At 38.5% G+C, this 14,107-nt stretch overlaps 1 protein-coding gene across 1 annotated transcript in view; it reads right to left on the minus strand.

Moving 5' to 3' along the window:
* LOC133665451 (leukocyte cell-derived chemotaxin 1-like) overlaps positions 1–13,337 on the minus strand; it is a 39,921-nt gene extending 26,584 nt beyond the window's left edge. The window contains exons 1-3 of the mRNA XM_062070750.1: positions 13,215–13,337; positions 12,987–13,127; positions 3,578–3,718 (exon numbers count right to left, since the gene is read on the minus strand). Coding sequence (XP_061926734.1) covers positions 3,578–3,718; positions 12,987–13,127; positions 13,215–13,286 — 354 coding nt within the window. The 5' untranslated portion in view covers positions 13,287–13,337. The remainder of the gene's footprint in view (positions 1–3,577; positions 3,719–12,986; positions 13,128–13,214) is intronic.
* Between the last annotated feature and the right edge of the window lie 770 nt (positions 13,338–14,107).

The following is a 14,107-nucleotide window of genomic DNA, read 5'->3' on the forward strand; positions in this document are numbered from 1 at the left end:
GAAACGAGTTTGACCCGGCGGTAAATCGAGGCATGCGCATACTATGTACCCGGCGACAATTCAAGGAAATACGGTATGCATATATCTAAAAATTTTTAAAAAAAAGGCTTTTTTAAAAAGGTTTTTAAAGCCTTTTGTTAAAAGCATCCACAGTCTGTGGTGCCCTCAGGTGGTCAGGGAGAGCGTTCCACAGACTGGGAGCGGCGGAGCAGAAAGCCCGGTCTCCCATTGTTCGTAGCTTTGTCCTCGGAGGTTGGAGGAGGTTACGCATTGTCCACACGTTTATCAGGACTTTGGGAAGGCCGTTCGAAATCCTTAATTCTAGCCTGATTTAGCCATTCCTTTACCACTTTTGACGTGTGTTTGGGGGTCATTGTCCTGTTGGAACACCCAACTGCGCTCGAGACCCAACCTCCGGGCTGATGATTTTAGCTTGTCCTGAAGAATTTGGAGGTAATCCTCCATTTACTCTCTGTAAAGCACCAGTTCCATTGGCAGCAAAACAGGCCCGGTGCATAATACTACCACCACCATGCTTGACGGTAGGAATGGTGTTCCTGGTATTAAAGGCCTCACCTTTTCTCCTCCAAACTGTCACGATCCTTGGTCTGGATCAAGTTTTTGTGTTTTCTGTTATTTTTGGACTCTTTGAGTTCCTGTTTGTGCACCTCCTGAGTTTGTTTTGGTTGCCATGGTTGCTCATTATGTCCACCTGTCTCTGATTAGTGTTCGGCCGCTCACCTGCTACCCGAGCACTAATCAGAGGGATTATTTAAGCCTGCCTTTGCCGGTCAGTCGGGGCTTTTGCAGCTCACTGCGGGGTTTGTTGTCCCGGGATGCTAACGGACTACTCCGGACAAGGCGTGCAGGTAAGAACATGATTTAATCCTCACAAAATCAAAAGGAGTACAAAACGGAAAGCGAGCCGACAGAACAACGTGCCTGATCGCCGATCCAACACTTAGCATAAACTATGGACGCGAAAAACTTACTAACTGTGGCATGAACAAACAAGACTTACGTAACAAGGCATGAAGCAAACAACTAGAGACACGGCAAAACTCACGTAAAAATCATATTAAAATGGACCAAGGTCAAGCTGTTTGTTATAGTTTATATCCCTCTCTGAAAATAGTTTTAAGTCTTTTATTTTTTATTTGAATTTAAAAAAAATAATTTATTTTTAAACTAAGGTTTTTTTGTTGTTGCAATAATCATTGGTACAATGGTATGGTTCCGAAAAATGGTTGAACTGTAAAATTGTAAAAATGTATTTTTTATTTATTTATTTTTTACCACTTTTCCACCTATTTAACACTTTATTTATATAGCACGTTTACAACAACTTTTAAATTGAACCAAAGTGCTTTACAGGTTAAAAAAGCATAGAGCAAAAAACAAAAACAAAACAATTTTTTTTTTTTTTTAAAAACACAACTTTGTGGCATTACATTTAAGAACATCACGTTTACACTAGCACTATTTAACCGGAATGAAAAGGAGTAAGAAGAAGCAGAGCTTTTGATTTTGACTTGACATTTGATTTACATTCCGAACTCTTTGTTTTAATTAAGTATTTGTTCCAAAACCCAAATTTACGCACTATTTTTTATTTATTTTTTAAAAACAAAGAATAATTACAAATGAAAATGTACTATCTGTAGTATCTTTTTATTTTAAGGCTCTTGCTGGCCACTTTTAAATTACGTTTTTATGTATTTTTTGTCTTACAGGAGAGATATTAAAATTGTATCTCTCCTATATGAAAACCAATTCTTGCAACATGCATTGTCTTGCATCTGGATCATTTAGTAAAGACTGATAGAAAAAATTAATATTTCAATATTACTCTAAATTTTAATAATCATATCTTAGAAAAATAAACATTAAAACTCTTAGTTTTCATTAGTTATTCGTTCCAAAACCCACATTTACGCGCTAATTAGTTTATTTAAAAACAAAGAATAATTACAAATGAAAATGTACTATCACTAGTACCTTTTTAATTTAAGGCTCTTGCCTTAAATTGAATTCCTTTATTGAATTCAATAATGTTTCTCAACTTTTGTATCAAAGTGCTGGCCCTCACAACTTTCTATGGCCCCATAGTAGCTTATTTTTCAATAGTTCTCCATAAAGAAAAGCACATAGACTTTGATTTAAATTCAGATAGACATTTTTGGGTGGAAAAAAAACTTTAAAACTCTTTGTTTTCATTAAGTATTCGTTCCAAAACCCAAATTTACGCGCTATTTCTTTTTTTAAAAAAAACAAAGAATAATTACAAATGAAAATGTACTATCTCTAGTATCTTTTTATTTTAAGGCTCTTGCTGGCCACTTTTAAATTACGTTTTTATGTATTTTTTGTCTTACAGGAGATATTAAAATTATATCTCCCCTATATGAAAACCAATTCTTGCAACATGCATTGTCTTTCATCTGGATCATTTAGTAAAGACTGATAAAAAAAAAAAATATTTCAATATTACTCTAAATTTTAATAATCATATCTTAGAAAAAAAACATTAAAACTCTTAGTTTTCATTAGTTATTCGTTCCAAACCCCACATTTCGCGCTAAATAGTTTATTTAAAAACAAAGAATAATTACAAATTAAAATTGACTATCACTAGTACATTTTTAATTTAAGGCTCTTGCCTTAAATTGAATTCCTTTATTGAATTCAATAATGTTTCTCAACTTTTGTATCAAAGTGCTGGCACTCACAACACAGACTGCTGGTCACTTTTAAATTATGTTTTTATGTAGTTTTTTTTCTTACAGGAGAGATATTAAAATTGTATCTCTCCTATATGAAAACCAATTCTTGCAACATGCATTGTCTTGCACCTTGATCATTTAGTAAAGACTGATAGATAAAATAAATATTTCAAGGGGGTTGTATTAAAAATGTTTTTAATTTGTTATGTATTATATTGTTTTGTGTGAATGTCTCTCACTGGGAGACAAATTTACCTGCGGGTAGAAATAAAGAAATCGGGAATCGGCAAAACAAACGTAACAGGTGCTTGTAGCAAATAATGACGCCAGCAGGCAGGCTTAAATAATGCCTCTGATTAGTGCTCGGGTAGCAGGTGAGCGACCGAACACTAATCAGAGACAGGTGAACATAATGAGCAACCAAAACAAACTCGGGAGGTGCACAAACAGGAACTAAAGGAGTCCAAAACTAACAGAAAACACAAAAACCTGATCCGGACCAAAGACTTTCCTCCAGAAGGTCTTATCTTTGTCCATGTGATGTCAGATGAAACAAAAATTGAGCTGATGGGCCACAATACCCAGCAATATGTTTGGAGGAGAAAAGAGGAGGCCTTTAATCCCAGGAACACAATTCCTACCGTCAAGCATGGTGGTGGTAGTATTATGCTCTGGGCCTGTTTTGCTGCCAATGGAACTGCTGCTTTACAGAGATTAAATTTACCTACTACAGGAGGTCTGGAACGTAAAATATAATGGCAATAATTGAGAGAACGCTATTGTACTCAATGTTAAATCACAATTTAAAGGACTTTCATTGAGATCTGACATTCTGAAAGTGTTTGATGACTCACAATGTCAAAATCGTGGACCTCCACGGCCTCGTCCGCCCCGCTGCCGGTGCTGAACTTCTCCATGTTGTTTTCTGTGTCGATCTCCATCGTGCCCTCCTCCACTTTTCCATTGATGCTCATGCTGTAGTGGACATTGTAGACCTACACACACACAGACATTCTTGTATTTGTTACCTTCTTGAGACCTCCGAAAAATGCCTATCCTTTTAGCACCACCCTTTCTAGACATATAAATATTTGTATTTACAGCATTAATAATATAATTATAATATTTGCATACTATGCAAATATAAAAAAGCTTGTTGTGAAAAATGAGTTGGAATTTCACAAGAGAAAGGTCACAATTTCACTAGAAAAACTTAGAATTTTGGCAGTATTATATAATAAAAGTCATCATTTTACTCAACGCAAGTCAAAATTTTACAAGAAAAACTGAAAATTTGTGCAATATTATGATAAAAGTTGGAATTTTACTCAATAACAGTCGCAATTTTACAAGAAAAGCTTAAAACTTTGGCAATTTTATGGAAAGAGTCGTGATTTTACTCAACATTTTATAAGAAAACTTTACAATTTTGGCAATATTATAATAATAATCGGTATTTTACTCGGCAAAATCATGACAAAAGTCATGATTTTACTCAAAAAAATGTTCACTATTTTACAAGAACAACAAAAAATTGCCAATATTGTGAAAAAAGTCAGAATTTGTATGCACATTAAATCAACAAAAAATCCTGACTTTGGAGCAATGTTCACGGAGTCTAGTATTTGGCTTTCTATCATATGCAATGGTTTTTCCGTTTTAGGACCATGATTTGGGTCCTAACTTGTTCACCGGTCCTCATATGGACGGTACTTTTCCTTGTTGATGTCTCAAGAAGTGTAGAAATACAAGAACACAAACACACACACATTTTTGTATTTCTTACATTCTTGAGACCTCCAATAATAATATTTACATACTATGCAAATATAAAAAATCTTGTTGGAATTTCGCAAGAGAAAGGTCACAATTTCACAAGAAAAACTTAGAATTTTGGCAGTATTATATAATAAGTCATCATTTTACTCAACGCAAGTCAACATTTTACAAGAAAAACTGAACATTTGTGCAATGTTATTATAAAAGTTGGAATTTTACTCAAAAGTCGCAATTTTACAAGAAAAGCTTATAACTTTGGTAATTTTATGAAAAGAGTCATAATTTTACTTGACAAGTCACAATTTTATAAGAAAACTTTACAATTTTGGCAATATTATAATAATAATCGGTATTTTACTTGGCAAAATCATGACAAAAGTCATGATTTTTCCTAAAAAAAAATTCACTATTTTACAAGAACAACAAAAAATTGGCAATATAGTGATAAAAGTCAGAATTTGTATGCATATTAAATCAACAAAAAAATCCTGACTTTGGAGCAATGTTCACGGACTCTAGTATTTGGCTCTCTACTAGATGCAATGGTTTTCCGTATTGGGACCATGATTTGGGTCCTAACTTGTTCACCGGTCCTCATATGGACGGTACTTTTCCTTGTTGATGTCTCAAGAAGGGTAGAAATACAAGAAGACACACACTTACACACACGCTGGGTTTTAGAATGGCATCTAAGGTATGAGAGTCACCCTTTAGCCTGCCGTCTTTTAGCACCACTCGCCCAATTTCTCCTGTGGCTCTTCCCCACGTAACGTTAGCACTCAAACGTGAAGGATTAGTTGCTAATTTCTGTGTTTTCCAAACGAAAACACCCCATAAGCTAACCGATGATTGGAAAGCCATGTTGGAATCGTGTTACACAACAAAAGCATTGTACTCAAAAAGAAGCCTGTCATTCCTAACTAGAAGAGGCAATTCTTGAAGGAATTGCGTGTGAATGCTCCAATGCTGAAGTCGAAGTGAAATGCTGACAGAATGTAGTATGAATGTAAGAATAGTTTGAATGTTGAAGAATTTCCAGGAAAACCGGAATTTGGTTTGGAACTTGGGAAAGTGTTACTTTGAATGTCCAGGATGAGTGGAATGTGTTGATGTTTGAATAGGTTGAAAAATGTGGGAATTGTGCAACTTGGAAAAATGTCCCATTCATTTCTATGCGACCTTCCTGGAAATTTGGGAATTTTGGGAAAGGAGAGATTTTTTTTTTAAATGATTAAGAGCATGAATGAGCTGAATTGGTTGGTGTTAGAATTGTTTAAATCGGGCAAGAAATGTTGAAGTAGTAAATGGTTTTAGGGAATTTCGGGAAAATCTTGGAAAAAGGGTAGTTTGAATTTCCAGAATGGGTTAAAGAATGTGGGAATTGTGGAAGTTTGGAAAAATGGTTAATTCATTTTGAATGGGGAAATGCAAAAAAAAAGAAAAAAGGAATTCTGGGAAATCCGGGAATTTTTTTTAGAATTGTTGAAGTAGAGCACACAATTCCTGAACAGGCTGAACATTTTGAAGTTGGAACAGTTTGAATCGGATGAAAAATGTGGGAGTTGTGGAACTTTGAAGAATGTCCCATTTATTTGAATGGAATTTTCAGAAAAATTGAGAAATTTCGGGAAAAGCGGGGGAATTTTTTTGAAAATGGTAAGAAACTTGAATGGTCTGAATGAGTTGAAATTGTTGGTTTTTAAATTGTTCAAATCGGTGGAGAAATGTTTAATTGAGAAATGGAATTTCGGGAAAACCGGGAATTTTTCCAGTTCAAAAAACAACTTTGTGTTTTGTCCTGATTAAGAGGAATGTTTTGACGGTGGAACGGTTGAAATGGGTTGAAAAATGTGGAAGGAGTAGTCGCCAGAAAAAAGGTTGGAGATAGGGCTTTGGAAAAGCAGGAATTCTGGGAAATCCTGGAATTTTTTTGAACTTGGAAAAAGGGTAGTTTGAATTTCCAGAATGGTGGAATGATTTGAATGGGTTGAAGAATGTGGGAATTGTGGAAGTTTGAAAAACGAAATATTCATTTTGAGTGGGGAAATGCAAAAAAAAAGAAATAATGGGAAATCCAGGAATTTTTGTTTTAATTTTTGAAGTAGAGCACACAATTCCTGAACAGGTTGAATATTTTGAAGTTGGAACAGTTTGAATCGGATGAAAAATGTGGGAGTTGTGGAACTTTGAAGAATGTCCCATTGACTTCAATGGGAATTTCGGAAAAATTGAGAATTTTGGGAAAAGCGGGGGAATTTTTTTGAAAATGGTAAAAAACTTGAATGGTCTGAATGAGTTGAAATTGTTGATTTTTAAATTGTTCAAATCGGTGGAGAAATGTTTAATTGAGAAATGAAATTTCGGGAAAACCGGGAATTTTTCCAGTTCAAAAAACAACTTTGTTTTTTTTCCTGATTAAGAGGAATGTATTGACGGTGGAACGGTTGAAATGCATTGAAAAATGTGGAAGGAGTAGCTGCCAGAAAAAAGGGTGGAAATAGGGCTTTGGAAAAGCAGGAATTCTGGAAAATCCTGGAATTCTTTTTAACTTGGAAAAAGGGTAGTTTGAATTTCCAGAATAGTGGAATGGGTTGAAGAATGTGGGAATTGTGGAAGTTTGAAAAATGGCTCGTTCATTTTGAATGGGGAAATGCAAAAAAAAAAAGAAGGAATTATGAGAAATCCGGGAAATTTTTTTTAGAATTGTTGAAGTAGAGCACACAATTCTTGAACAGGCTGAATATTTTGAAGTTGGAACAGGTTGAATCGGATGAAAAATGTGGGAGTTTTGGAACTTTGAAGAATGTCCCATTGATTTCAATGGGAATTTCTGGAAAAGCGGGAATTTTTTGGGAAATGGTAAAAAACTTGAATGGTCTGAATGAGTTGAAAATGTTGGTGTTGAATTTTTTCAAATCGGTGGAGAAATGTTGATTTGAAAAAATTGTATTATGGAATTCCTGGAATTTCGGGTAAACCGGGAATTTTTCCAGTTAAAAAAACAACTTAGTTTTTTGTCCTGATTAAGTGGAATGTTTTGACGGTGAAACAAATGATATGCGTTGAAAGATGTGGAAGGAGTGGAAATAGGCCTTTGGAAAAGCAGGAATTCTGGAAAATCCTGGAATTTTTTGGAACTTAGAAAAATGATAGTTTGAATTTCCAGAATGGTGGAATATGTGGAAGGTGGAATGGTTCGATTAGGTTGAAAAATGTGGAAATGGCGAAAGTTTGAAAAATGGCCAATTAATTTTGAATGGGAAAAATGTCCCGGAAAACCTGGAATTCTGGGAAATCTGGGAGTTTTTGGAACTTGTCAAGGTAAAGCCCGCTTTGGAGCATTCACACATTTAAACAATGAAGCATTCGCACGGAATTGCAATGACAGTACTCCCGTTGCTCTAACTAAACAGTTATTTTTTCGTCGAAGACGCTTTACTGAACCAAAAGTTCCTTTATTACAAGCGAGTGTCATTTACACGGGACTGCAGTTCCTGGAGGAGGTCAGGTAAGGAAAAATGAGCTGCTCCTAACTTGGAAAAGCCAAACCATCAGTTCTATATTCCTCCTTCCTGTCTCTGGGTGTGTGCTAAGTCAGGACAGCACACCATGACCATAAAAGGAGATGTTCGTGTGTAAGTGTCTGGAAAGACAACAGATGTAGGTCATATCTGAGATGCTGGCATTAAGCTAAACATGTAGTTTCTTCTCCAGGATAGGGCCGTCCCCTTTGCAGTTTGAACGCCCTAAATAAAAAATGTGATAAATAAAACGCAAAACGGTGCTCCCGAATCTGTGACGAGTGTTGATAAATCACATTGCGCGTGCTAAATAATTAGCTGCAAAGGCCCTATTGGAATTGCTCCGGTAAACATTATTCTGCCATCTCAATCGCAGTTTGAGGCACTTGATGTACACAAAAAAATCACCGATTTTTGCAAGCTTTTTCAGTCCGAAAAAAAATAAATCTATATTTTCGTGATCCCTTATACACTATTTCAAAATTGACTACGTAGCATCCCCTAGAAAATTTTTAAAAAATCTGCTCCTGCCACAAGGGTTTACGTTCCGTCCCCAAAATCGCTGGGGACGTCATAAAAGTCAACCATTTTTCGTCCATAAACAGGGGTCGTCCTTTTAATGAACTCCTCCTCTGGATTTTGACCAAAATGAGCTGCGATTAAATTTGACATTTACTAGACATATAGGCGATGATAAATTGCCGAGGAATTTCGCCCACGCCATAGGATGTGGGCGTGGCATGGCGCCAAACTTTCATCTGATGATTCGCCACAAAACTTTTAACATTTGTAACTCTGTTCCACAAACTCAGATATTGATTGAAATTTGGTACAAATGATGATGATGACATCCTGATGTGCCGGATGGGTCAGTAACTGTTCAAACCCCTTCCTAGTGGGCGGGGCCTGTCGGCGAAAACTGCTCCTCGCCATCAACCATTAAACTGTCATTAATTCTATTTAAATAATCAACTCTCTTTCCAAACTAATATGCGGCTTAAAGATCTGGAATTGATCGTGACTTGATATTGACATTTGTCCACCACATCGCCCCCTTGTGGTGGAAAATGATAACGCTCATAACTTTCTTCCACATGCTCCGATTTTCTTGAAATATTTGCGAGTAAATCTCGACACTGGGTGGGACGCTAACGCACGACTACTGTGGTGCCAATATCGACCCCTTGTGGTGGACAATTATAACGTTCATAACTTCATTCCACATGCTCCGATTTTCTTGAAATATTTGCGAGTAAATCTGGACTGGGTGGGACGCCAAGGCACGACTACAGTGGTGCCAATATCGACCCCTTGTGGTGGAAAATTATAACAGTCATAACTTCCTTCCACATGCTCTGATTTTCTTGAAATATTTGCGAGTAAGTCTCGACACTGGGTGCGACGCCAACGCACGACTACAGTGGTGCCAATATCGACCCCTTGTGGTGGACAATTATAACGGTCATAACTTCATTCCACATGCTCCGATTTTCTTGAAATATTTGCGAGTAAATCTCGACTTTGGGTCGGACGCCAATGCACGACTACTGTGGTGCCAATATCGACCTCTTGTAGTGGAAAATTATAATGCTCATAACTTCCTTCCACATGCTCAGATTTTCTTGAAATATTTGCAAGTAAATCTCGATTCTGGGTGGGACGCCAACGCACGACTACAGTGGTGCCAATATTGACCCCTTGTGGTGGAAAATTATAACAGCTACAATTTCCTTCCACATGCTCCGATTTTCTTGAAATATTTGCGAGTAAATCTCAACTCTGGGTGGGACGCCAACGCACGACTACTGTGGTGCCAAAATCGACCCCTTGTGGTGGAAAATTATCACAGTCATAACTTACTTACACATGCTCCGATTTTCTTGAAATATTTGTGAGTCAGTCTCGACACTGGGTGGTACGCCAACGCACGACTACTGCGGTGCCAATATCGACCCCTTGTGGTGGAAAACTATAACAGTCATAACTTCATTCAACATGCTCCGATTTTCTTGAAACATTTGCAAGTAAATCTGGACTCTGGGTGGGACGCCAACGCAAGACTACTGTTGTGCCAATATTGACCCCTTGTGGTGGACAATTATAACGGTCATAACTTCCCTCCACATGCTCCGATTTTCTTGAAATATTTGCGAGTAAATCTCGACACTGGGTGGGACGCCAACGCACGACTACTGTGGTGCCAATATCGACCCCTTGTGGTGGACAATTATAACGGTCATAACTTCATTCCACATGCTCCGATTTTCTTGAAATATTTGCGAGTAAATCTCGACACTGGGTGGGACGCCAACGCACGACATCTATGGTGCCAATATCGACCCCTTGTGGTGGACAAATATAACGGTCATAACTTCATTCCACATGCTTTGATTTTCTTGAAATATTTGCAAGTAAATCTCGACTGGGTGGGACGCCAACGCACGACTACTGTGGTGCCAATATCGACCCCTTGTGGTGGACAATTATAACGGTCATAACTTCATTCCACATGCTTTGATTTTCTTGAAATATTTGCAAGTAAATCTCGACTGGGTGGGACGCCAACGCACGACTACAGTGGTGCCAATATCGACCCCTTGTGGTGGAAAATTATAACGCTCATAACTTCCTTCCACATACTCCGATATTCTTGAAATATTTGCGAGTCAGTCTCGACACTGGGTGGGACGCCAACACACGACTACCGACCCCTTGTGGTGGAAAATTATAACGCTCATAACCAGTGTTGGGACTAACGTGTTACAAAGTAAGTTTCGGCGGTAACTAGTAGTCTAACGCGTTATTTTTTATATTCAGTAACTCAGTTACCGTTACTACATGATGCGTTACTGCGTTATTTTACGTTATTTTTTATGTAGTATCGGCTAGAAACAGAAGATCTGAGTGTATCCTTCTGAATGTTCCTTTGTCACAAGGAAGGGGCGCGCCGCGTGCGTTGTGTGTGTGGGGCGGGGGGGGGGCGTGTTTGTGTTTACATCATGGCGGAGCCGAAGCCGAGTTTCTTGACATGGAGATATTCTCACTACTTTTCTTTTGTCGAGCACAAAGAAAATGACATTTTAGTTAAATGTAAGTTGTGTCTTGGATCAAAGATTCTATCTACTGCCCAAAACAGCAATTCAAATCTGCTGAAACAGCTACAAAAGCAACATGCTTCGACGAAGCTAGTAAAGAGAGACACACAGCGGCTGGATTTTAACGGAGGGACTGCTAGCCAGGACAACATTGATAGAGCCATTGCAGCATATGTACTAGAAGACATGCATTCTATTTCTACAGTGGAGTCACCCGCTTTCAGGCAGCTGGACACAGTGGACAGTGAGCACATAAACATGGAAAGCGAGCTAAAGAAAACACTCCAAACTCTGCCTCTGCTCATCATTCATCACTGAAGGTACACACACTCTGTCAGTTCTCTTATATACTCTTTCATTCCAGACTTCTACAGTGTTTGATTATCACATCACTCTAAATGTATAGACTATAAAGTTCACAAACATAAAGAGGGATCCTAGTGGGCCAGGCCAATATTTCCTTTTCTCTAAACTAAAACTAGGGAAATGCGTAGAGTGTTCTGGGCTTCAGTACAGTGTTGATCTCCTGAAGACATGATTTTATTTCACAATTCCTTGAGAGAAAAAAAGGCCTGGTTATGTGTGTGTATAGCAGTATGTGTAAATAGTTACTTTTCACAGTAACGCATTACTTTTTGGTGTAAGTAACTGAGTTAGTAACTGAGTTACTTTTGAAATAAAGTAACTAGTAACTGTAACTAGTTACTGGTTTTCAGTAACTAACCCAACACTGCTCATAACTTCCTTCCACACGCTCCAACCTTCCTGAATTTTTTTTAATGGTGGGTCGGGGCATAGGGTAGGACGTGACCGCGTGCGTCACGCGTTTCCGAGTTCTACATTTGCATTTTCACCACCCAGATGGCGTTCTGATGATCGGCATATATTTTGCATATTAATGAAGATCGAGACGCAAAACGGACCCGATCCACTTTGCACACGTTTAGTAGGTCGGCTTTGCGTGTGCTATCAAGTTTGCGCGCGTTTTAGCCCTAAGTCGAGCTCTCGACCATAAGGGGGAGGAGCTTGGCATGTTGATTTCTCCACTTCCTTCACTTTCCTTTTCTTTGACGCACTGCCATCAGAAAAGTCACACTGGAGTTCGGAAGGTAACTAAAAAGCTATCGGCCCTATAGTTCCGATCTCTGGTGATGGGTCTACTTAACCTCGTAAGGCCCAAGCTGTTTGTTTACATGCTTTTTTAAATTATTTCTCTTTGCTATTTGGGCTTATTGGACCCTAATTAGAATAAAAACTAAGAATCATCTTTTGATATGTTGTACTTAGTCCATAAGTACACAAACGTGTACGTCATGTTAGTGACATGCTAATTCTTATTATTACACTTTTTTTCCCCCAAATTCCATTGTATGTTATACTCTTCTGACACCACCAGATGGCAGTATAAGTGTCCACATAAGTGGCCATAAGACCCCAATTCAGTAGTGTACACAATTTTGGAAATAAGAGCTAAAAAGGTGCTGTCCACGCATGTGGCCACTAAGCCTTTAGAGGTTTTTAATACCACTTCTTAATTACAGTACCTAGTAAAAAAAAATACCCAAAAAGCTGCAAGTTTTCTCCCTCTGTCCTCACACCTCTTGCACCCGGACCGTCAACCGGACCAGAGAGGACCCCCCTCCACCTCCACCCCACCCTGCCAGGAGCCTACACACACAAGGGCTCCATTCATGCACTCCATCATGTAACATGTCTTGTTTAACTTCATGTGTTTACCCACCCTGCAAAAAAAAAGAGTCCCACTCTAAAGTTGATGACTCTTTTTAGCTTTTAAAAAAGTCAATCCGCTGCTTAAGTGGATGATCCCCCATACTGTCCAGTCTAAGTGTCTTATACCACACACTTACGTGTTTTTCATTGTTGTTCCAGAAGTAAAAGGCTCCGACGGCCCCCAGGAGCAGCAGCAGGGCCCCGGCGATCAGCACCGCGATCCCGGCCTTGAGGAAGCGCCCGGTGGCGGCGGGCTTCACCGCCAAAGTAGAGTAAGCCTGCACACAAAAAAACCAAACAAGGGTAATGGAAGAACCTGGAGCGTTAATGATCACGTCTGGCAGACGGAGGGGATGAACTCTCACCGGAGGCATGAACTGCTGCACGTCTTCCGGCCCCGCTGAGGCGATCGGTACTTTCTCTGAATTCCCGGCCATGACTGGAGACGAACACCTGAGGATCCCAGGTCCACTTGCACACACTCTCTCTCTCTCTCTCTATCTCTCTCTCTAGCTCTCTCTCCGTCTCCTCCCTCTCTCTCTTAGTGGGAGTGAGGGGTCATTCCAACCACTCCCATCTTCCTGAAATGGAAAAAAGTTGCCCATTTACGCACAGGTTGCCTCAACAAGCATTTTTCCGACTTAAAAAAAGTATTTTAGATGTTGAACACTCGTGGCCAGAAGGCGGGCTCACATTACACCAGTTTTAAAATCTCTGTATTGCTTCCCCCGTGTGTTTCCGGATCAATTTTAAGGTTTCTTCTTATGGTATTGGGTAGGGATGTCCGATAATATCGAACTGCCGATAAATGCGTTAAAATGTAATATCGGAAATTATCGGCATCGTTTTTTTTATTATCAGTATCGTTTTTTTTTTTTTTTGTTTTTTTTTTTTATTAAATCAACATAAAAAACACAAGATACACTTACAATTAGTACACCAATCCAAAAAAAAAACCTCCCCCAATTACACTCATTCACACAAAAGGGTTGTTTCTTTCTGTTATTAATATTCTGGTTCCTACATTATATATCAATATATATCAATACAGTCTGCAAGGCAGGGCCGGCCCGTGGCATAGGCCGTATAGGCAAATGCTAAGGGCGCCGTCCATCAGGGGGCGCCACGCCAGTGCCACAAATGTTGGAGGAAAAAAAAAAAAAAAAGGTGGTACTATTATTTCTAAATACATAAAATAATCCCACGTTAATTAAAATGCAAAGTAAAGCCTATTTAATAGAAATATTATTTGTTACAA

The sequence above is a fragment of the Entelurus aequoreus genome, linkage group LG14 (genome assembly GCF_033978785.1).
Source record: "Entelurus aequoreus isolate RoL-2023_Sb linkage group LG14, RoL_Eaeq_v1.1, whole genome shotgun sequence".
Lineage (NCBI taxonomy): Eukaryota > Metazoa > Chordata > Actinopteri > Syngnathiformes > Syngnathidae > Entelurus > Entelurus aequoreus.